This window comes from Cyprinodon variegatus, unplaced genomic scaffold (genome assembly GCF_000732505.1).
Source record: "Cyprinodon variegatus isolate N-32 unplaced genomic scaffold, C_variegatus-1.0 Scaffold121, whole genome shotgun sequence".
Classification (NCBI taxonomy): domain Eukaryota; kingdom Metazoa; phylum Chordata; class Actinopteri; order Cyprinodontiformes; family Cyprinodontidae; genus Cyprinodon; species Cyprinodon variegatus.
The window spans coordinates 984,613-1,010,283 of NW_015150574.1; the positions used below are offsets into that span (position 1 = coordinate 984,613).

Below are 25,671 nucleotides of genomic sequence, written 5' to 3' on the forward strand. Positions count from 1 at the left end.
TATATATATATATGTATGTATATATCCATCTATTGATTGTCTGTTTGCTAGTGGCCACCTCCTTAGGGACATTGGGTGCAGGGCAACACAGAGGCAGGCACCTGATTAAAGCAAAATCTATTTCTGACTGTGTGAGGAGGGCAGAGTACCCAGAGAGAACCCACTCATGATCACGGAGACAGTGTAAACTACATTTAGATTAACTTGCAACTTGAATGTGAACCCAGGACCTTCTGCTACAAGGCAGCAGTGCTGAAAACTGCACCACGCTATAAAACTAGCTCCTGTTGACTCTTTAATTGAACTGCTAAAGATTTGCATCTCTTCAAGTTTTAGCTGCAAACACAAACATCCACAGCTTCCTTTAGTTAACATGTTGCTTTTTAAAGTTGAAAATGCAGAGAGAAACCTGGATAGGTTGTTTTAATAATGCTTTTTTCATGCTCATTAGAATGAGAGGAGACATGATGTCAGAAGGTTCCTGTTCATCTGCTTCAGTTTGTAGTGGCAGTTCTCAATTTTGGTCATCATATTTCTTTTTAAGGGGCTTTGGAACGTCTTTTTTTCTCCTGTTAGTGTAGATCAGATGTAAGTGAGATTTATTTCCCTTACAAATATTTATCACAAAATATGTACGTCTATTAGACACATAAATTACCTACTAAATGCTTTAACCAGCAACAGATTGAGTACCAAAAGTCTATATGTAAATAAGGAACCCTAGCTTATGAAAGAGCCATATTGGACCAACAAATCCAAATCTGTCTGGAGCTGCAAAAATTTAAAAGTCTTATATAAGCTTTGTATTGCAACATGCGCTCTAAGTGTATTAGCCCACTATAAAAAAGGACTATAAAGGCTTAAATAAGCATTAATGATTAAATGTTTATCATGGAGCAAATGTCACATCATGTGACTAATCGGCTGTATGGTATTTGGTGCTTTAAGTTTAAATTCCATTACATTATTATTGTGTTAGGTTTTCTTGCATTGATCAAATCATAGAAATACAATAAGGAAATCAGATTTTTTTTATTGTTCCTTTTATTTTGAGGGTTTTGAGGGAATAAGTGGAGGAAGTTCACATCCCTGCATAAGAGTGCTACCTGTTCTATCTGTGAACTGTTTTCATCCTTGCAACAAAACTAGCAGCAGTAGTTGAGTTTTGAGATGCAATCCACTTCTTAAGTCTATCTTTGCTCTCCTCTAATTTATCCAGAAGTTCTGCTATGACACTTTTCTTTCACTCCCAACCTGGTGGACGGCTGCATATTTAGCATGCCTTCCCTGGAAATGCCTTTCCAAATTACTCTTTTTATTATTTGACAACTTCTCCTTGCAAAGCAAACATGCAGGCAATCCTTCCGCATTGATAATAAAAGCAAATGATTTGGTCCATTCTTCTTTGAATCCTCTGTTCTCATAGTCTATCGTCCTTTTTTTCTTCTCTTTGGGATCCATGGCCCAGGAAAACCCCGCTGCTTTACCACAGCCACCTGCCTGGCACCGTGCTGTGCTGAAACTCCTGTTGCAGGCTGTGATGCATATCTTTGTTAATAGAAATGTTGGAAACATAATGGATGTTTCTTTGACCTCCTGCACACCATATTAAAATAAATAAACAAAATAAATCTATCTATTACCATTTTTATACATTTTTGAAAAAGCTCCAGGGAGCCGCAAGGGGTGCATTAAAGAGCTATATGTGGCCCTGGACCCGCAGGTTGCCGACCCCTGATGTAGAGCTATCAGGATAATGGAAATACTTGTACAAAACCTAAAAATAACTTATATTTTTATATTTTTTGGCCTGTTATATGGATTCCTTTACTGGCTGAGATGTTGATGCTCATGGAGCAGGGGGGAACGTTGTGTTGTTGCTTTCTGGATGGTTTCTCGACAGGAATGACCTTTTTAAGTATTTTCCTGAAACTGTGCAGCCCCAATGTTCTTGTATTGATCGTATTACCAGTTCTGTTATTAGTCGCTAGTTTTATTTGTCTGGATCACAATACCAATGTTTTGCAGATATCACAAAGTCTGTCACAATACAATATGGATTAAATTATATTTTATTCTAATGACTGGAGCCAGCCTATCCTAAATGTGATTAAATTCTTGATCTAATTGGTATATATCGATATGTATTTGTTGTTAAACCTTGAGTTTCAAACGTGACGTCAGTGAGGACTGTTTCAAGAAAGGTTTTCAGTAAATAAATAACATATGTAAGTTGTATGTATCTAAAAAGGATCAGTAGGAATTGCAGCAGCAAGGTTTGTTTGTTATATTCTTGCGCCATTACTTCACCAGGTAAACACAGATCCTACCATCCGTGTCATACAGGAGATTGTACTAAACAAACAGTATTAGAGTATTCTTTAATCTGTTTATTTAAAGTGTGTGAGCTGAACTAGGCTGACCCCTAAAGGACAGGTTTATATTAATATATAAACATTTTCTCTCTTTCAGCGAACTACAATGATCTTTACCAGTGGTCTGTGGACTGTTATCCAGAGTTCTGGGCAGAGGTGTGGCGCTTCTGTGGAGTCGTCAGCTCCAAACCATATGAGGAGGTCAGTGCAGCAGAAAAAGACGATCAAATATGAAGTCGATCCAAAATGTTTCAGATTCTACCTTGTTCAGAAAAAACAACATGTCATAAATATTTGCCCTAAAATATCTGTTGCAATACTTTAAAACAAGATTTAACAGAGTTTTTTGTCGTAAAATGTAATTCAGATGGCATCTAGCTGTGGATGGTTTGTACCATCCATGTATTAGGGCGCTAAACATTTCTTTATTCTGTAGGGCTGAAGCATTTAATCAGATAAATGGTGATTCATCAATTAATCAATTAATTTAGTAATCGCTTAATCGTCAACTTTGGTAGAGAGACTCTAAAACATGCCTTTAGCTGACCGATTGGGTTAGGTTAGTTTATCTTTTTTCCTGTAATAAATTTCAATTACATTTATTACTGGATTTAAGGAAAGATTTTTGTCTGTATTAACTCATTCTAGCCTGTAAAAATGGACAAGCTAGAATGACATTGTGTTTCCTGGACGGGGCCGCCCTTCACACCTGCTTTTTGTATCTCTGCTTCTGTCTCCTTGAACTCCAGTCAGCCTCGGCAGATGGCTGCTCACACTGAGCCTGGTTCTGCACTATATAAAAACATTGAACTGAATTAAGGGTAGAGCTAATTTATTTTAAAGTATTCTTCTTTTCACCATTGCTGCCGATGATCTTAGTGTAACTAAGTTTCAGGATGCATGCCCTTCCTTAAGGCAATAAATGAGGTGTTGATCGACACACCTCTTTTATACACGTGTCTATCACTGTCTTCTTGACCACGTAGACGTGTGTGGGACACAGTGATTAAGTCAGGCCAGCAGTAGTGCGCTGTGGGCGGGGCTACTTCCTCGCTGGCGGCTTGTTTGGACTTTTAAACAAACTGAGCTGTTTTATAGGTAAATATTAAACGTGCCAAACCACATATTGTATTTTAAGGGGAGTTGTTGAGTACGAGAAACTGAACAGACTGAAATGATTCGCTTTTTGATTCCTTTTCCTTTGTGTCTTTCACGTTGGGGGGGTTTCCAGGTGGTGGACGTTTCCAAGCGGATCTCAGATGTTCCAGAGTGGTTTAAAGGAGCTCGACTCAACTACGCCGAGAACCTGCTTAAGCACGCTGATCAGGACAAAGTGGCTCTTTACTGTGCAAGTAGGTAGATGGAAAATGCTGTTTCATGGTAGATGGTTATTTTAGTCACATGATACGAGGGGTGTTCAATAAGTAACCCCTGACCCACTTCCAGTTGTTTGATCTAGCTGAAATTGTGTATGTGCAATCATTTATATCTTTGTTGATTAAGTGGCAAATTACAGCTTTGAATTAATTGTGGTTTCTAATTTACAGGTGTTTCAACCGAGTGGAGTTTTTGTCTTTCAAAGGACGCACACCACGGGAGACTTTTAATAAAACGAAAGTAACTTATTGCGATCACCATAAGTTATTTGGTGTGCGTCTTTTCGAATGCAAAATCCGGATCGCTGTTCGAAACTCAGTAGGTTCCATTTTAGCTCGGTTTAAACACCCGTAAATCAGAAACCACAATTAGTACAGAGCTGTATTATTCCACTTAAATCTATATGGATATAAAAAATTGCACATGCAAAATTTCTGCCAGATCAAAGAACTGGAAGTGGGTCAGGGGTATTACACTGGATAAAAGTAAAATCTGGATAAGTCTATTTTTCTTAAAATAAGTGCATTTGTTCTTGGATTGAGGAGGTAAGAGACATCTTGCTAATGGAACAAGACAATTTACACTAAAAATAAGAAAACACAACTTTATGGTCGTAGTGCATATTTTCTAATTATCTTATTTTAAGACTAAAAATACTCATTCCATTGGCAAACTATCTCATTTACCTTCTCAAATTAAGGGTAAATACACTTAATTTGCTTATTTCTAGATCGTTTTTCCAGTGGACTCCTGAACGCTGCTCGTATGAGCAGGAAAAAGGTTGAGAGTGTAGAGGAAGACTTGGGTCATGGGGTGGGGAGTGTCTGACGTCACTTGGTAATTGAATTATCTGCTGCTCCCTTCACTGCTAGTCAATGTCATATACTAATGGATAGGCCCTTTATTGGCGTCTGTTTGTGTGTGCGCTCTCTGGAGAGTGTCTTGCCTAAGGCCAGCATCCCTGGGGAACTGTAATGTAATTGTAGAAGTAGCCATTGATCAGAAAGCTGTGGAGCCTCTGTGAAAGTCAGGGAGGTGTCACTCAGATTCCTGTCTGCTCTGATGTTCTTACAGCTTAAACAGTCGCCTGCAGTTTGTTTGTCATGTTTTCACGTGTTGATGTTAGTTTAGATGTGACCTACGGGGGCGCAATATTCAACAGTAAATTATTCACAAACTCCAATTAAATTTGTATTAAAAATGTGTGCACTGTTCTGTTTCCCGTACTGATTCTGCCTTGTGTCTCTGTGCACCAGGAGAAGGGAACGAGGAGATCAGGAAGGTGACATTCGGGGAACTGAGGCGTGATGTGGCGTTGTTTGCTGCAGCCATGAGGAAGATGGGCATTCGGACTGGAGACAGGGTTGTAGGTAAGTTTTAGTGGAACAGGAACCCCAGCAACATGTGGAAGACATATTCTGCACAGCAGACAGAAAAGTACATCCTCTCCATGCTTTGCGTCATAGATTCATATTATAAAGCTTTTCTGCGTTGATGGAATGAGGGGCGGAGCTTTAGTACAAAAGAAAACCCTCAACAGATTTGGACATTTTAATGCCTAGATGTGCAAAGCTGGTGGAGAAATACCTTCAAAGACTTGTAGATGAAATTGCAGCAAAATATGGATTTTGAAAGTATTCAATTTATAAGGGTTAAATTCAAACTTGCAATCACTCTTTAGTTTTCTTTTACTAATTAAATCAGATATACCAATTATAAAAACATCAACTCTGACCTCTTCTCACATCCTTTCTCTCTGCAGCACGCTGCAGCAGGAGTTGGTTGTGTGTATTCCCTGGTAATGAGGGAAGGTTTTTGGCGCAGGTTTCAGCTCTCCATGAATGTCACCGTTTATTTATTCAAAGTTGATATTTGTATAAGGAGGGGCGGCTGAGGCTGCATATTTTTCCTCAGCACCTCGTGTTGTTATACCGATCCAATCATTTATAAAAGAGACGTCGAACACTTCAGCATGCCTCAGGATTAAAATGGATGTCAAAGCTTTCATTTGCAAAAAGTTTGCTACATTTCTGGGGTTTTCAGTCCTAATAGTGAGTCCCTGGTGCTTCTGCTCACTGTGGTACAAAGTTTTACATAAAGCTGAAGTTCAGCTTGATTTCTCGCATGCAGTTCTCCAGCCGATTAACATTTTTTCCTGAAATCTGTTTTATTATTACAGAGTTTTTCATGGATTCACAAATAAGCTCAGTTCAAAAACCATTTAAAGAAGTGTTTAACTTTCTAACAAGTCTGCACTAATAATACACTTTACACAACTTGTAATAATGTAAGAGATGTAAGATGTAAGAGTCTGCAGAGATCCTTCATATGTTGGAGGTGGATAGGGTTAGGGTTAGTGCTTTAACCTCTCTAACCGGCCATTAACAGCAGTTTCAATTTATTTGGGGTTTTTTGCATCAAATTTTAAAATGTTTAAATGTGTAAAAGTTATTTCTGTCTGCACATTTTCTTTTGTGCTCATTTTTCTCTAGTAATAAAATATGTTAAGTTCTTTTTTTTATATATATATATACTTTACAGACATGAGTATATGTTAAATAATTGCACCTCTGTCAACCAGGAATATCCAGTTATCAATTCCAAAACATGGATGAATGGCCAAACATTAATAATAATTTCATTATTATTAATGTTTTGCCCTCTGGTTTTCGTAATGTTGCTAATTAATGCACACAGAGTTCCCAAAGAACCGTTTTGCAAGCTTGTGCAGAGAGCTAAAACAAAATATTTTTTCCAAAAGCTGTTTTCAAACCTTGGTGGAGCCAATAATAAACACACCAGCAGCATGTCTTAGGAGTTTTGTTTGGAGCTTTAGTAATACTGGTTTAAAAATGCCTTTCTACTGAATTAGCTGACTCTCATGTGCCTTCTTAGGTGATGGTGGATGTTGTAGTCCTTTAAATCTGCTGAAAACAAGCTGCTATTATCAAATCATTTGTTCGGCTTAGTGGATGAAAGCTTCTGTCTTTACGCTTAGTTTGAAGATGGACATCGAAGGGAATTCAAGAGCTAAAGCACTAAAGATTTCATTAGATAAAACGGGAAGCTTTGTGTGAAAAGAGGGTCTGAAAAAAAAAAAACAGACCAAAAAGGAAAAGAGAAACCCTGGCTTATGCTTTTTCCTCCATCTCAATAATTGTCCTCCCTTTAATGCATGTTGGACGCAGAGATGTCCTTGTCCTCAGATTGCATCTAAAATGTTTTGTCAATGTCCGCAGTCTAAAAGCTGTATAAGCACTTAGCTGATGAAATCAGCTTTGCTTTACAACAGAACACGTCCGACCGCGAGCATTTTTCATTCATACTGAGTTTAGTTTCCTTACTTTATGTTTGGATCAGATTTCATCCCTACATTAAATATTTGTTTGTTTTAAGAACCCCCTCACCATAATATTACATCTATAAATACAGATATTAATGGTTATCTAAAGTGTTTATGTTTTAAATAAGTGTGCGTGGCTAAACCATTAAGCCTCGCCCGTGCAGCATAGCAAAACGGTGATTCATCACAAAAAGCCACGAAGCCAGTCAAATAAGTTGTTGTAGCGAGATCATGATTCATGATGCAATTTTTCCTGGTCTATTGTATGCTGGTAATATATGACAGGAGCCGGTGTTGCAGGGCGGTGATCCGTCAGCCCAACGTGTCATCCCTACCGTAATGAGCTTCCTGGTTACAGCAGCAGCCAGACGGCGCTGATAAGTCATGATTCATCACAAGTCGCCGTTCATTTGCTGTTTGCCTTTGACCGTTCGGATCACTTGGTTGGAACTACTGGCTGTGTTGTACTCTTAGTTGATCAGATTAGAGGTCTGTTATCAGTGAGACAGCCCTCTGTGTAAAGGTAGCGTGAGAGCTTCCATGTTGAGCATGAGTAATCTCATTTATTAGGCGATAAGGTTTGGATTCACTGAAATAAAACCTCAAGCAGATCAAAATGTGAAAGCCTGGATAAACATGTAATGTTGGAGAGTATTTAGGAGAGACTTGGTCCAACTGTAGGGAGATAAAGATAAACTTTAATTGCACAGGTTTTTATTATGGCAAGAATGTTTGATTGAGTGTCGTCTTTGTTTTCCATTAGGCAGCTGTCGGTTAACTTATTGCTTGTATAAACAAGGAAATGATTCGAATATTTCCTCTGGTCATTATTTCTCTTTTTTAATCAAAGGAACAAGCTATTGAGTTTTATTTTAAAATATGTTTGAAATAAAAAAACTAAACCGATCTTTTTTTTTTCTCTAATCGAGATTCTGACTTAATTTATTCAGTTTCTGCGGGTCATTAAAAATCATTAAAGTTATTAAATAGTTTTTTTTTTTTAATTAAGGCCTTAATTGGCATAAAAATTCATTAAATGTGTTTATTGTCGCATTTAAAATGCTTTCTTAAAAAATTTTTTTTTATATAAAAAACAATTTCATCAGACATATTAAATCATGATATATTTACGTGGAACTGCTTCCGGTTGATCGCAAAGATGTATGTTCGGAAAACAAGCTTGAGTCGGAGAAAAAGCTAGAGAATGGGGAAGAATGCCAATTTCAAGAAAAGTGGTTGGAAAACGAGGAATTCGGGGCATGGCTGCAGCCTGTCGACGGATACCTGTTGGTTGCATTAAAAGTATTTCTAAGAGCATTAAAAGAGCATTAAAAAGCATTAAAATAGAGTTATTCATTCATGTATAAACCCTTTTATTACAAATTAAATGAATTTGACATATTTTCTCTGTACTCATCCTTGAAGCCACTTGTTGTAATATTTTAATCTTTGTTTTACTTCTTATTTTTTCTTGTGTTTTTCTACAAGTCTTGAGCTGCTGATGCTACAGAGTAAATAAAAATAATCTCACAGTAAAAGGTACAAAGATTTCCAACCTTTGTTGACAGTGTTTTCATATTTTTACTGCAAAAGGTAGTAATATGAGGCAATCAACCTTTTTAATGAAGTGAAAGTATACCTTTTAAGATGGAAATCATTTTAGTCTTTTTTTTTTCAAGAAGGTAAAAACAAACCAAAATGAAACATGCAACTAATTACAAGATGTGTTTATCTAGAGTATATATGTGTGGAATGGCCAAGAGAAAGAAAGCTATTGCCCATAACGTCCATATTTCTGCTCTCTGATCATCAGTGATCATTAATACTCGTGCGGGTTCTCTGGAACGGCGTTGTGGGGCCGCCGTCTCTGCTGAGACGCTCAGACCTTCCTTTCCCTAGACTGCTACTCCAGCTGGTTTAGAGGAAGCCTGACTGCTTCCAGGGCCGGCCGAGAAAAATCATTTCTCCAGCTTGTCCTGGGTTTTCCTCTGTACGCCTCCTCCTGGTGGGACAGGCCATGAACAGCTTCCATGGGAGGCGTCCAGGGGGGTATCTGAAACAGATGTTCCAGATCCCCCAGCTGACTCCTCTTGATGGGGGAGAGAAGCGGCTCTACTCTTCGCTGTAAAGTTTTTTTTGGGGGTTGAACAACTATTTGAGAGTCATGTTTGGAAAACAAACGCTTGACTTTCCATGAGACTTCCGCAACGTTCGGAATGACCACTGATCTGGTTCTGGGTTTGGGTTCCTCCTTTTCACCTTTCACCACTTTATACGGCTGAGTTTACCTGCAGCTCATCAGCCTGAAGAAGTTTCTTAGAGATGAAGCATTACATCAATTAAGAGCCCATCCAAAAGTTTTTATTCTCTTTCTACCTGGATTATCGAGATGCATGAGGGCGTTGCAGAACAACTTCTGTTTTTAGAGGAAGTTTAGGCTACTGTAACATTTTCCAAGTCAATACTCCATTAAAAACTACATTTTTACCATCTTTAAGTTCAAAATATAACAAATAGGTGAATTTCTACAGTAGTTTCTGGTAATCCTAAGACAATATTCTGCAGTTACTGACGCATGAGAAATATTCCAGTATGATCTTGATTAAAGGGTCTTTTTTTCTTCGGATATACTTCTTTAATTATAACCAATTTTATTAAATTTTTTTGTCGTTAAAATGAGTATTTACATGTTCTACATATTGATCTTATTAATATTGATTGATCACACTTATTCGCTGTTTTGGTGTTTATTGACTACTAAAAATATGTTGGATGCAAGGACTTCTTTTACGTCTTTAAGTTTTGTTCTTCTTCTTTTTCGCCCCTCAGGTTACCTGCCCAACGGCATCCATGCAGTAGAAGCCATGTTGGCGGCAGCCAGCATCGGGGCCATTTGGAGCTCCACATCGGTCGACTTTGGGGTTAATGTAAGTAACTATATCTTGGAGTCTGTTTCTAAACTATGACTTTTGATCTCTAATGTATTTTAATCAAAAATGTGCTAAATCAGGTTAAAATAGTCTTTCGGGTATACCGTCCTATAATTAGTGCTGGAGGAATTTAGTAGTTCGTTTGTTTTATTATTTTTTAAAAATTGTTATTCTTTCTTTTCACAAAAGTTATTCTTGGTACTGAGAAGATGTCTGCATTTTTTAAAAACTTTACCCAAAAGCTTCTTATGTTAAGACTTTGCTATCAAGAAGTTTCTGCTCTCTGTATCAGGTTGTTACTGCCCCCTCTGGATGATCTGAGAATTACATCCTAGTAGCTCAATGAAAACTGCTGCTTTCATGCCCTTAGCTGGGATTTTGGTTTACCGTGTTGATATCGATAGTATGGCTTAAAAACGTTGGTCAAACATATATTTTGTTTTCATTTTCTGCATATTTATTCTGTTTAAAGTTGAACTAGACTGTGATTCATCACAATACCCAGAAAGTCAGTAAACAAGCCGTTGTAGCGAGATCATGATTCATGATGCAGTTTTTCTTGGTTTACTTTAGGAGGGTGTTTTATGAAACGAGCCCACGTACCATTAGGGTGATCTGTCAGCCCAATGTGTCATCCTGTTTCCTGAAGGATTTTAGGGCATTACTTGTCTTTACCCACCGACTGGTCTTAATTAATTTTTTTTTTTTCTTTTCTTCCTTCCAGGGTGTTCTAGACAGATTTTCTCAAATTCAGCCCAAACTGATCTTCTCAGTAGCTGCTGTGGTTTACAACGGGAAAACGCACGACCACATGGAAAAACTGATAAACGTTGTTAAAGGTTGGGTTGTTAAATAAGTTTTAATGTGATCTAATTTTTTTTTTTTTTTTTTTTAAGTTTGAGTTAAACCTACTAGAATTTCTTTTTTTTTGTAGTCATTCAAAACACTGCCAACAGATCTGAATAGCTAATTTCTGTAATTGAGTTCTACCAACAGTAAGATTTTAAAAATATATGAAAGATGAACAATTATCAGTTACATTCTGTTAATCCTGTCAGACTTTTTTGGCTTCTAGATAAATGCACATGGATAATAGAAACAATCTGTTTCTTCCCCTCCCTCCAGGTTTACCCGACCTGAATAAAGTAGTCGTGATTCCCTACGTTTTGTCCAAGGAAGAGACCAACCTCTCCAAAATTCCCAACAGGTTTGTGCTAATAGGGTTTTGTTGTTTAAGTTTCAAATGTCACAAAACACATGTAAATAAATATGTTTGGTATAATTTTCATCTCTGATATAACATGTTTTTATTCTTTATATGCAGCGAGTTTCTTGATGACTTTTTGGCATCTGGAAGAGGCGAAGGAGACCAGTTCCCTCAGCTGGAGTTTGAGCAGCTTCCGTTCAACCATCCTCTGTTCATCATGTACTCGTCGGGAACAACAGGAGCTCCTAAATGCATGGTCCATTCAGCCGGGGTAAGAAAAAAAACATTACTTTTCCAGTGCCTGACCTGTCGGTGTCTCATGCTGTGCGATTATTTGCTTTTTGTGCCGCCTAACTGTTGTGCTTTGGAGTTCATGTTTTTGAATGTTTTAGAAGAGTTAGACCCAGCTGTTCCGCAGACTGAATTAAGCAGCTTGTATTCACATCTGCGACTGAGCTCTCCTGGGGGAAAACCCTTATGTGCCGTCAGAGTATCAGTTTAAACCCCTGAAGGCTCTTTTTTTAGATTTGTTTTTATTTTATTTCACTTGTTTGAACATGATTTTCTATCTTTATACAATGATGTTAATAAAATCTGCAGAAATCCTGAAAAAATGGGATGTTTTCTCTTTTACAGTTGCTGTATCTGTCAGTTTCACTAACTTAATGAAGTTTGTTTTATAAGCAGCAGATTCTCATGTTTTGAGTGAAATCCCAGCAGCTCTTATCTACAGGCATCAGATCCAATTTTCTAATTAACCCTTTGTTTGCTTACCTTAACTTGACCAAATATGGCCGAGCGCTGACCCTGAAGCGACTCGCTGTTGTCACGTCGATGCATCGACTGATCTACTGCTGCTTGTAATTGCAGTAGAGTTTATTTATTTATTTTTTTTTTTTTAAAGGTCGGACTTAATCTTGCAAACAAACCAGCATTCAGTGATGCAAAAGACTGAGCGCCTGAGCCAATGTTAATGCAAGTGACAAGCGACCTCCCTTGGAGATGGGAAATTAGCAAAAGGCTTTGCATGGTGCCTCATTTTCGTTACCTATGGTCAGGTGACAACAAGCCTCCTGACAGCAAAAACAAACAACTTAAAAAAAAAAAAGGACTTAGAAAAGTTTGTTAAAATTGCTACTTCACAGCTGTGTCTCTTCAGTAAATGGTTCATTTAGAGATTTCCTCTGCTTTTGTTTTTTTAGTTGCATCTAAATCCCATCAGTGATTTTCAAGGCCTAAATTTTAGAATCTAAAGTTAATTTGTTTGAAGTTTCTCTCTGTAATGATTCCATTACCTGTACTCAGAGCTAGATGATACATTTATATCACAGTATAGTTCTTCATTTCAATTGGTAGAGACTAAATAAATGCTCCAGAAAGAACGCCAACAATGAAATAACAAACGCCTGCACACTAATAAAGCTGCTCCGATGTAAGGTTTAAAAAAACTGTACAAACCAAGAACGTCAGTCACTGAGACATGCTGTAATATCAGGTTATAATGTGTATTGAAATATCCAAAATGTTACATCACTTTTTATTGAATTAAATTATGTTATAGTATGTATGGATATTGAATTATTGTCCAGCCTTAGATGTAGCTAGAAGATGTGAGATCACTTTGAGTTTTTTAGAAAAGTACATAAATCATTGAAGCTAACATACAGGTTTGATAAATCCTGCCTCATTAGATAATAAAAAGCATGTCACGGTAAAAATCATCAACAGTTGGTCCTAAAGGATCATTTTTAAAGTGTGGAATCTGGAAAGTGCAGGACAGGGCTTTTTGTGATTCCTCATGAGGGAACTAGTGAGGGGCCTCTGATCTGGCTAATTGATACAGACCCGATTAAATTTAACTGGGTAGAATCACAGGGATGGTTTAAGACGGATAAAATGACATTAAATATTTTAAAAAAAGTCCCATAATTATAAAGATCTCCCTTTTAATAACTGGTAAAAAAGATGATGTACATCAGACTAGCCTTTTAGTTATGGCTAGCTTCCACCACGCCAGTGATGTGCTTACTTTTTTTTTAACACAAGCTTGTGGTGCTAAATTAAATTTTCTAACACAGATAGGAGAAATACTTCCTGATAATAACTTCCCAGAATCCCATTTTTGCTCAGGTTAACTATCCAGTGGGACAAAGATCTGTTTCATTTTCAAAAAAAAGAGAGAAAAAAAAACATATTTTAGGGACTGAATGTCTCGGCACAGATCTGGAAACTTCAGTATTTGATGAATAAAAGTAATTCTGCAAAGAAGAGAGGACCCAAATTCATTCAGCTTGATATAAAAGACTCCTTACCATTCAGGTTTTCATACTTTTTACTATAGGGCCTAATTGGCTTGGAAGCTTGATAACACCATTTTATTTTAATTAAAAGGTTTTTTTTATTCACTCAGACTGTTTTTTCTGACATGATAATTAGGTTTATCTGATACATGTGACACAAAACAGAAGAAGGAATAAAGAGATCTGTAAGGGGACACATGTTAAGACCACTGCATACTACTTTTTTAACCACCAAAGCATAAATTATTTTGTTAACCTTATTGAATTTTACTTTTTTTAAGATAGGTTACACAAGACGTGTCAACACGGATTAAGATGTTACATGCTTTAAAGTCCCTTAAGGAAAATATGAGATATCTGGCATTAGGCTTTAACAATGGTTACTCAGAACGCACAACAAATACTGATTGGCTGCGTTACTTGTTTAAACATAAGACTTTTAGTATTTATGATACTAGAATGGATCTGTGTCTTTAAGACAGAGCTTTCTGTTTCTTGAAGAAATTTACACAAGATAAGCTTTTAAGTTTCTCGATATTTAATCAATGATATCTCCTTGTATCAACACAACAGCTATAGTCAAAAACATTTTTCTGTCGTATCTTACATCACCACAAGATGGCAGCAGACCTCCATGATCGGAGCAGCTGTTTTTGTTCCTTTTGAATTCAAAATTTCAGTCTTAGAGGTGGCATGTCAGATAAATGTGGTTTAGAAGAAAATTAATATGTAGAAAAATAACACTTTCCACATTTTCTTCTGAATACTCCAACTCAAACATTTTAGTGTTAAAAAAATCATTTTATTCTCAATTTTTCAACATTTGCCAGAGTTTTTCAATCTAAACTGCTTCAATTTGAGATGTTTTTTTTTTCTCCTTTACCACCTACACATTTTACCTTCTCTCCCTCCTATTTTTCCTCTCTCTCTTTGTCCCCTTCTCCCATCTCTTTCCTTTGTGCTTCCTCCCTCTTTGCATCCGGCCGATAATTGGGCCGTAATGCACTGCCGGAATACATGTCGTATTGTGACAATGGCAGTCCTAGGTGCATCAGCCAATTAGCCGCAGTAGTGTTCTGCTTTCTGCTTTGTTACAGCTCTGTTAACATCCTGCCAGTGACAAAATGGCACAGACCTTATGGTGGGAGTGGCAGCTGAGCCTCAACTAAGTTTCTGTGCAAAATTGTATTCACACACATGCAGGTGAAGCACCTGTTTAAAAAGAACGAGGGGAGCGCAGACCTGAACACAAATGCTTACTACAGTTCACTCTGCACAAGCTATAATGACCTTACCAACTGTGAAGAGCTGCAGACCCCAACCTTTCCAAAAATAGTTTGGTTTGTTTAACAAGCATTGACTGTCGGCTGGGGTTATGAGCACGGATTTTTGTGGTTTGAAAAGAGGATGTGCTGTTTGGACTAACAGTATACCTTAGAAAAAAATGTAATCGGTCACAAGTTTCACCACAATTGTTTGATTTAAAGTGAAATGGACAAAAAGGCTGGAGAGGACCCACTGTTTCTGTTCTGGCTATTGAGAGAAGCTCATCTACACGTCTTTGCAATTTGTTCCAGTAATGGCGGATGGTATTGTTAAAACTATATTTAGCTGTTTTATTCAATTGAACTTAATTTATTCTTTCATTGCTTATTTCTTTCCAAATTAATGATCATAATTTCATGAAAATAACAATATTACACTGAAAAAACCACCCTCACCATAAATAAGATCAGCTGTATTGTTAAAGATACCATTATGTGAAAAAGTGCAAATTCCTTCAATGCTCTTACTTTATATTAATCTTAGACTTGTGTTTGTAAAGCCATTAAGTCTGATCTGTGTTTCTGCATTGTTTCCTCTTTGCTGCTGCAACAAGCTTTATTGTTCAAAAGTGCCTTATAAATAAACCGGTAACAGGAAATCAAGGTCATAAAAAAGCCGATGCACTCTAATGAAGTCGCTCACTTCCTCGTCTCTTTAGGGCACTCTCATCCAGCACTTGAAGGAACACGTTCTCCATGGCAACATGACCTCCAACGATGTCATCATTTACTACACCACCGTGAGTTATTGTTCTCTTCTTTTTTCATTACCATTAATGTGTTTGAAGCCCCCAAAATTTTAACTTGGGAGACATTTATTCTGAGGCTTGTTGCACCAAATTTTCTGTTTCGGTTTCTTTCTGAAGGTTTTAAAAGTTTGTGGCCCATAAAAAGCTGATGTTATTACACAATCTCAACACATTTCCTTTTCATTTCACTGCAACAGATCAGAAGTAGGATTCATGCTGGTAGAGCACACAGTAATTTCCACATTTGGTTTTTTTTTTTTTTTTTTTTTTAAAGAGGTGTTCACATGAAGCCTGGAAAAAAAAAAACTACAACTAGAAACTCTATTGCCAGAATTGTTGCTAATTGGAGCTTTTTTGTTTCCTTTATCACATTTAGTTGTTGAGCAAAGCTTCTTCTATTGATTTTGTGGTATGATGTGCAAACATTTCTTTTCTCTGTTGTTCAGATGATTTGATATGCTGTAGAGAGCCATCAAATTCCACTGGAAGACCTTATCTACCCCTTATTTTGACTGAAAACATCCAGCTGTGTCTAAAAAAATAAACATGTAGAACTGATTTATCATTAAAGCTTTGTTTTTGAGTGGCCCTTGATCACAATTCAAGAATAACTTATTTCGGTTCACCAGCTGTTTGGAGCACATTTAAAAAAAAATGATAGGGTGCAATTTTCTCTGATTTGTAGCTTAAAAAAACAATAAATATAAAATTAAATATTCTAAAAGTGGACAAAAATAAAGCACTAGACAAATATTTATCTTTTATCTGCAAAATATTTGCCTTTGGTTTGATTTAATAGTAAAAAGAGCCACAACATTAACTAAAATGCAGACTTGGAGGCACTGATGTATTTGTCTAGGATAAATAAGTGAGTTGGCCAAGTTTTGTTGTTGTTGCTAAATTCTTAGCTTATTTTTAAATGGGTAAAAAAAAAAAATAAAAAATAAATAAATATATATATATATATATATATATATATATATATATATATCATCAGCTTAATACTTTGCTCATAGATATTGTTAATTAACCGTGCTTGTTTAAAATTATCTACAAAAATCAGCACAAAAACAATGAGATAGAAACAGCTGAATGAATAAAACAGAAAGAAACAGTATGAGCATAAATAACTGGATATTGACTGAAAGTTATTTCCTCTGGTTTATGACCCTATTTTCATGCTGTACATGCCTTTGAATCCTGATGTGAGCTGTCATTGATGACACACTGCTCTGAAAGCAAATGTGCATTCATCTCTTTCTCTCATATACAAGGAACTTCACTGCAGTTTTCAACAGAAAGGGAACAGAAAACACACCATTAAATATCCAAACACTCCTACAAACTGAGATAAAACGTAAAACTAACGCCTGGTTTGCTCTTCAATAAAATATTGTACTGGATCTTCTCCAGTGTGCTGTCTTGATATGAAATATTTCTGTCACACCGTGTGATGGAAGATGCAAGACTGCACGATTTGTTTCATACAGCTGAATCATGTCGGGAGAATCTGACAGATATCTGTCCAACAGTGAATGGGATCTAAGCGGATGTTGTTGCTTCAAATAAAGGGACGATGAGGACGAAGACAAGGGAGACAGCTGTGGAATTGCTCATGGGCAGAGGACCACAATAATAGTATCGTGATAGCACTAGCAGTTTTACTGGACTACTTTCATAGAAGAATGTCCGACAGCTGTGTCAATTAGTTTTTGAGGGTAACTCTGGCTCCGTGAGCGTTAAACGAAAACATGCTGATGGTTCAATCCGTTTTTCTGTGATTGTCAGCTTTGCCTCCGCGAGTTCTTAAAGTATGAAGAAGTCAGAAAAATTTGGAATTAGCTTGTAATATTTTCCAGGTCTGGGAAAGTTCAAAAAGTTTTGTCTGTTTCAGACCTTCTCTCCATCTTCTATGGGTCAGCATAAATACTGCATTTACATAGTCATGATATTTACAAAAGTTATATTTCATTACATCTGTTATCTCTGCCAGATTGCATCTCACTTTTAACATTTTACCATTCAGTGTTCTGCTTTTGGTGTAGTAACTACATGCATTAATTCAACGTTGAATGCAAAGCTATTTAAACCCTGTTTGGAATGAAGAAAGCTTTAAAATCTTGTTGAAATGGACCTGTGACATTTTAAACTGGAATTGGTTAAAATGCTTACTCTTATGAACATATGTGAGTTAAAATACTTGTTGCTGAATATTTATGTACAAACTTCTAGATTAAAACATATTCAAAATAAATAAACCATGATATAAAACAAATTATTATGTATTGTTTAAATACTGTAAAATTTGTACACTTTGGAAAATTGTGAGTGATCGCTAAAAAAAATCACTAAAGCAGATTTTTTTTTTGAAATCATACCAGCAGAATAAAAGAATCTAACTTATAATAAATTCACAATTGTTCAATAATCTTAAGTCTTTATTTGAAGTAAAAGATTTAAGTGGTGCGAAAAGAGCAAAAAAAATGTATCATGTTGTTTTGTAAAGTATGGAAGCTGTCATTAGGAATAATTTAATTCAGTTTATTTATATAGCGGCAATTCACAACACATGTCATCTCAAGGCACTTTACAGTTCACCAGATCACACAGTCAAATTGATTCAAAGATTTCTATCTAAGGAAAACCAGTTGATTGCATTGACTCATTGACTCTGATGCAATCCCTCACACTAAGCATGCTTGTAGCGACAGTGGAGAGGAAAAACTCCCTTCTAACAGGAAGAAACCTCCAGCAGAACCAGACTCAGTGTGAGCGGCCATCTGCCGAGGCCGACTGGGGTGACTGATGATGACTGAACTGCTATTAAGATGCTTGTGGTTAACAAGGAAACAGTGTTGAATAGTCTGGAAGTTTAAAATGGAACATGTAAAAAGTCTGGTTTTTATATCAAGGGAGAAAATATGATCAAAGAGATGTACGATTTCCATTGAATTTAATGACTAAAACTGCAGCTTTAAATAAACTTTTAAACAAACAATTTTTTTAACATGGTTTAATTTCAGCAGATAAATTATGCCATGCTTTTTTGCACAGTTACATCATTGGCTAAACCAGTTTTTTTTTTTTTTTTTCCAAACCTGCAGTTTATTAGAAATGATGAAAATAACGTTTTTCTTCCTGCATCAGCAGAAATTCCAACTATAAAATGAAACTCATTACGCTGACAAGCTTTTCTACGTAATAACACAGTGCTTTATTATGATCATTTAAAATCAAGTTGTAATCCCTGAGAACAAATCTGACCCGGTTTTCATCAAACTCAGAACCCAACTATGCTCACCTCCATGTCTTGTTAAAACTCTACCTTCTACATCAATCCTCTTTATTTCCCCTCTTTTTGCACAAGGAAACCTGATTAAAAAGGTGCATTGCTGACGGACGGTATGAAGCTGACTCTGCAGCATCAGAAAATCATTACCAGCAGCTTTAAAATGAAAGGTGCTTGTTCAAATAAAAGGAATAATATTTGATGTGCAGAAATGTTTATATATTTCTGAATCTTTAGGGTCACATGTGGCAAACAGGTCAACTAATAGTGAAAGAAACATATCACTTCCTTTTAACTTTTTAAATTGAACATTTTATTTTACTATTAAAAGTGATGTAATCCAGTTATTCATTTAAAATACTGCATATTTAGGCTTTAAAGAAACGATTCTGTTCAGCTGCTCGTCACAAATCTCTGCAAATATGAGGTTCTGGCTGCAGTTGACAATTGATCTTCTTTCAACAAAGTAATCAGCTGTCTGAACAAAAGTTCATATACCACTTGGTATTGTTAAAGCTGCTGTTTTAGTCCAGTAGATGCTTTTCACGGAGTGGAATCAATATTTGCATTATTAGTACCAACGGTGAACAGTGCCAAAACCCAACCGCAGCATGCTGCCAAATGAGAAACGCAATCATGTGAATCGCTGTCTGCGGGAGCCGTCCATTTTGCTACCGTCTGCTTTATCCATGATGATGACAAAAGGAGTGTTTGTTTCAGATAACTTATCACCGTTGTTGGATCTCTGTCTATGTGTGTTCTTTTAGACCGGGTGGATGATGTGGAACTGGCTGGTGTCTGCTCTGGCAGTGGGGGCCTCAGTGGTTTTATACGATGGTTCACCACTAATGCCAACAGCCAATGTGCTGTGGAACCTGACAGACAAGCTGGGGTGAGTTAGCAGCACACAAATACACAAAAATAAACACACAACTTGAAGATTGGGGCCAAAGAAAAACAAGGTTGCAGGAATGTTGTTTTGCTGTATGGTCAAATAGGATCATCCGAGGTAGTGAGGAATATGAGGCTGGAAGGAAAGAAAGTTTTCTTTGAAATTGTCCATTAATTGTTGGGGAACATGATTAGCATCCCTGGTAAAATGTGTAAATATCCTCAAGAAACTGTCACAGAAAGAAAAAAAAAAAAAAAAGAAAAAAACGACAATTAAATCCATCTTTTAAATTTAGTACATTTATTCAAAGGTTTGCAAAACACAGTATTAATACACAGATTTTTAAAATGAAATAACTGGAACTAAACCTAAACACCAGTTTGTATAAAAAGGAATCAAACTAAAAGATTTTGAAGCTGACTTTCTTTTTCACGTCCCTAATCTGATCAGAGCAGAAATAAAACTTTTTTTTTTTTTTTTTTACTCCACGTACTTTTAAGCAGAGATTAATTTCTCCAACTTGGCCGCTCTTTAATTGTATATGACAGCCTTTTCTATTTAATTCAGGCAGTGTGTGAACCAAGTAAAACTTCTGATAACCTATTTCTAAGATCAATGTAATTCAGCAGCAAAAATCTTGTATGTTCCATCGATGATCATATGGTCATATTTCAGTCTTTATGTATTATTATGATTTGTAAGCTCGATTTCACATTTCCAATAAAAGTAATCATAAAATTTTCTTTGAATGAATTCAACCCCCCCCCCTCTCCCCAATGTCGGAGAAAATTCAGCACAGTGATGGAAATACAAATTAGGTTTGGTTGTAGGAAAAAAAAACATCTAAATAATGATTAGTTTTTTCTTTAACCAACAGAATTAATTAAGCGCTTCTCTAATTGAGAAGTTGTACATGCATGCAAGCAAGAGGATGGCCATGAATAAAGATTTGTGCAGGGTTTAATGTGCAATTAGATGGCTGATCCAAATTTCTTAGTAAGCTTATATTTTCCATTAACTCATTTATTATGTATTGAAATTGATGAAAGAGGAGAAAAAAAAGGTTATTACACAACAGTTAAAAGGGAAAGCATGGAACTAGAGAAAGTGTTGAAAATGTATTTTGACACTAATAATACAAAGAAAGTGGTTTCAGATTTTATAGTTCTTTATATCTGAAACTAAGGAGTAAAATGTACTTCTAAAATGATAAACAAAAATCATTGTTAAACTGCCCACTATTCCTGTTTATGATTTCTTTTCCTAAAACATGTACTAAAAATTGTGGATTTCAGAATTTCAAAAAAGCTGATAAATTTAGTAGTAGTTTTTATTAGAGCTTAATGTGCAAAATATTTAACCCATTTTTCAGTTTTTTTGTTTTTCCCACAGTGACACAATAGCAAGAAAATATTATTTGATTTATTTATTTATCCTGAGAAATCTAGCTGGCAGTCTGCTACTTCACCTGTTAAGTCTAGTTTTAAACCACAGGTGCTTTTATTACAATGCTCGCTGTCGATCCTTTAGTATTTAGACTTCAAACTCTTCATCCTTTCTAAAAGCCAAATTACTTTTTTCCTGTAAAATCTAGAAGCAGTCTTTCAGATTGCTGAACAGTGGGATGTCAGTGATGCGATTTGCAGTCTCATAAATTTATAGAGATTTTGAAACCACAAAATTTTGAACTGGAGTTATACTTGAGTAACCAAACCATATCTACCCTCAAAACCCACCCAATCTCCAGCGACCGTTTTCAAACCGTTTATACCTAATAACTCGGAACGCGTGAAAATTACAACAGTAACATTTTTACCAATATAGACATGTTTGAATTGTTTGGAATGTTTGGTTTCTCCGGATTTCTACCACCAAGTTTCACACAGCGAGCACCAAAGCACAATTAACACAGATATAGCAGCATGTCAAAATGTAAACATTACAAAGCAGCCACAACAACATACCTTTGAAGGCATCTAGAAGCCGTTTTATAAACCCAGTCCTCAATTATTTGTACACCATTCATCCATAAGGGTCCACAGATTAACAGTAATCCAGAATATTCATAATAAAAATATTCTATGATGAGAAAATCGCCACACATCCGTTTTTTAAATATCAGAAAAGTTAGCTGGTAGCTAATGCTTCCTCAAACCTTTGACTTCGATGTTTGGTATGTTTCTTTACATCGTCTTCTCACCTGCAAGACAAAACTGTCCGCATCTTTGTATGATGCTATTTGAGTCAGGGACAGCCTAAGAAGTCCCACAAGTGCTCCTTGCCTTTCAGCCAATGACGCACAGAGTAGAGCGAGATTACGCCTCATAGAGTCCTGCTGTTATTGGTTAAGACCACATGGGCTGTTTGGCTTTGTAGCAAATGAAATAAGGTTTCAAACAAGGGTAGACATGGCTAGGTTGCATATTACACTGCTAAGATTGGATCAGTGCGCACAGATCGAAGCACATTACTAACAACGCTCCGATATTTTTGAAGTTTGGATGGTGATTTTGTTTTATTACAATGCCTAAGGCTGAAAAATTAAATAAAATACAGCTCAGAAAAGGCACTGGGGTTTATTTTAGTTCGAAAAGCAGCAGTTTCACTATTTTTTAAATAGATTTTTATGTTATTTTATGGTTATAGATGTTACATTTTGTTATATACACTGATTCGGGAAAAAAAGTTTAAAAATACTTGCTTCATAAATGTTTTGTGACCATAAAGGCTTCAGTGTTATTCCATGGGTCAAATAGTTGAGTAAAAGCATTTGGCACAATCTGGCACATTTGGAGAGGTTTGGAGATGCTGGTGACACCAAAGGTTCAAAGCTCCACAGCCCTGGAAGTGTCGCAGCTAGAGGTCTGAAATTTTCTGCATTTTTGGTTGACAGGATTTAGAACAAATGTAATACAATGAGACGTGCCTATTCTCAAGCATGTCGTTATTACTGCTTTTCAAAAAAGTCCTATTATTTTCGAGAATAAAAAAAACAACATTGAGTCATGTTTGAACTGATGTAGCTTAGGCTGTGTTTTAGTCACACTATTTTCATTTATATTTTTAGGAACTAGAAGGTTATGGCCTTAAAATGATGTATCGCATGTAATTTTGCTTACAGTTCGTCAGTAATTCGCTTTTCCATTTTTGTATGCAAAATAGGCAAGGATTACTTCAACTTAAGTGGATGTTTACACTATGCTGAATCATACATGTTCTGCTGTAAATGTAGAGGATTAAAAAACCAAAACAAAAAAAACAGGATGATCTGAAAACAGGACAGAACAGTTGTTACTTGTTGCTGATTTTATTTCATGCACTTTTTATCTATTTTAAAAAGCTGCTTGTTCCACATGAAACGTTTCATTCACATCAAAAATGCATCTTAATGTAATCTGTACTTTATGTAGTGGACTAATGATTGAATTCGGCTCGGAGTTTAGATTCTAAATTTCAGCTGCTAATTGGTACAAAAACATTTTATAAACTCTATTGTCCTTCTTATCATTTCCATTTTTATTCGTACAGTATTTGCAATAGATAGAAGTGCCTCGCCTTCTATCCCATAAACGCTCTATGTTCTAAATCCTGTTAATCCGTCTGAGATGTTTCAAGTTTGTGATCAAGCAATCAAATCTACTGTAATGAGTTTAATTTAAGTAAAATGGTATAGATGTATTTTTGCCCTCAATTTTTTCTTAATTGTGGTGTTGAAGTAAATTCGGAGCATTTCCAATTAAAACCTTAGAAAGGTTTATGTAAGGCATAAAACAAGTGGGTGAAGGCTGCCAAAATACAATATGCCAGTACTTTCAGCAGCAGTGTTCTTAATTGTCTGTGTGAAATGAAGCCCCTAAGCAGTTTTATAAGTAGTTTTTTTTATTTAGTGAAATTGTCTGCCTGATGATGTTGTATCCCTTCCCTTCAAGCTACTTAGGAACACAGTTAACTGCTGGAGTAAAGTGCCTTAGAGAACTGGCCATACCCCTAGATCTGTTCTTACATCTCATCACATTACAACTGCAAGTATGTATATAGATATATATATGCAGAAAATATATAAATCATGATAGAATAGAGAACATTGAGGATTGTAATTTTAATGTGCGAAGGTTCAAGGATTTATCAGAATTGATGTTGAGGTGACGTTAAAGTAAAGCTGTTCAATAAATGTGCCTTATTTTAGCAAGCTAGTGCTTTTGGTGTCAAGAAATGAAACCATTATGACTTAAAGTAGTTGTAAGTGGTTTAAACTAGTCCACCTGAGAAAACATTCCCAATATAAAGCAGCTCCTTCAGCTGAGTGAAATAACTAACATGGACTCAATATTCATTACAACAAATTGATTAAAAATACAACTTGGCAGACATAGAAGCAAAATCAAATCTGTAATAATGAATAAAAAACATTTGGTAGGGGCCTATGAGAAGCCTAGTCAGCCATTACTCCCTACTGCACTAGTGGTGTCCTTCAGCAAATATATTGGTTCAGAATTTGGCCATTTTAGCCCATGACTGTGACGGTGCATCACTTTCCACACTCTGTCAGGCAGATGTTACAAAAAAGTACCAGGGTCAGCAAAAGTGAGACTTAAACGCAGTGATATCTGTGTGAAACCTCTTTACAGATGACACATTGCCTTCAGCAAGGAAGAGAATAATAGGGAAGACATTTTGACACTCTGGAAGTTGCAAAACTGCAAAGAAAGACTGCTCCTGCAGAAATGTCTGACAGGGACTATGAGTAGATCCCAAAAGTTACTGAGATCTGATTAAATGTTCTTAGTGAGTTGAGCATTTATTATATCATGCCATTCACATTTCCATGTGATGGAAAACTTGAAGAACAGGACTGAGACATTGTAAGCAGAAATTCCCACGCAGCTTTGTTTGAAAAAAATCCAACTCATGACAGAAAGATGAATAATACCTTAAACTGTGAGAAACCTGAACCAATTAAATGCTGATATTGCCACTTTAGGCGTTCTTTAGAACCTGAAGCTTCTGGCTGAAAAATAAAGCCCTCTGGGAGGAAAGCCATGAATTTTCACAGTTTTTGTCCTTCTGAAGTGTTATTGGATTTTTTAATTAGATCCAAAGCTGTCAGAGACTTAGAAAAAGTTAAACCTACTGTATGGCTTAGCTCTTCACCTTCAATTTTGTCCGCCATGTATGGTAATAATGTCATTGCTCCCTTGCCTCATTTAGTTGAGCTTTAAACTGAACTTGAGTAACATTTTTGAAGTAAAAACTGGAAATAATTCCTGGGGTTTTACTTGTGTTAGTAAAAGATTATTTGAGATGAAAAATTGACTTTATCAATTAGCCATTCTTGAGATTTTATGCCTAAGAATAATATCTAAAGACTTTAAGACCAGTATGCTTAAAACTTTGTCTTAAAAACTAACAAAACGAAACAGACGTGTATTTGCTGTCCTTCTGGTTGTTGTTGGTTTTATGAAAGTGACATATCATCATTAGGGATTGTTTCTAGTATTTTCTAGATTTTTCTGTGCTGTCTCTAGGACAGTTTTACTTTATAATAAAGTCAAATTAAAGGTATAGAGGACGTTCTTTTATTTCCGGGTGGATCATCTAAATAACTGGTCCTCCTAATTGTCAATCAATCTGGTGATATGTTTACGTAAGGCCGTCCTACGTGCTCGTCCAGTGAGCTATCTTATTCTGCGCATGCACACTTTCTGGCGTAAATGTGTGGTGAGTTACTGTTTCAGAGAGTCATTGTAGCTAACCTTTCTCACCCCGCTTCTTTGAAAGTGGCCGAGTGTCATAAGAGAAGTGTCTATGAAGCGCATGACAAGAAAAGAAAGGCCTCAGAAGAGGCAGATCTATCATGGAATGCTTTACGCAGAGAGCTCTCCTC

General features: G+C 36.3%; 1 protein-coding gene across 1 annotated transcript in view; it reads left to right on the top strand.

Moving 5' to 3' along the window:
* aacs (acetoacetyl-CoA synthetase) overlaps window positions 1-25,671 on the top strand; it is a 56,679-nt gene that overhangs the window by 2,876 nt on the left and 28,132 nt on the right. Inside the window, exons 2-10 of the mRNA XM_015375577.1 lie at window positions 2,473-2,576; window positions 3,607-3,727; window positions 5,009-5,122; window positions 9,925-10,022; window positions 10,750-10,864; window positions 11,151-11,232; window positions 11,350-11,503; window positions 15,517-15,597; window positions 19,663-19,787. Of these exons, the coding sequence (XP_015231063.1) occupies window positions 2,473-2,576; window positions 3,607-3,727; window positions 5,009-5,122; window positions 9,925-10,022; window positions 10,750-10,864; window positions 11,151-11,232; window positions 11,350-11,503; window positions 15,517-15,597; window positions 19,663-19,787 (994 nt within the window). The remainder of the gene's footprint in view (window positions 1-2,472; window positions 2,577-3,606; window positions 3,728-5,008; window positions 5,123-9,924; window positions 10,023-10,749; window positions 10,865-11,150; window positions 11,233-11,349; window positions 11,504-15,516; window positions 15,598-19,662; window positions 19,788-25,671) is intronic.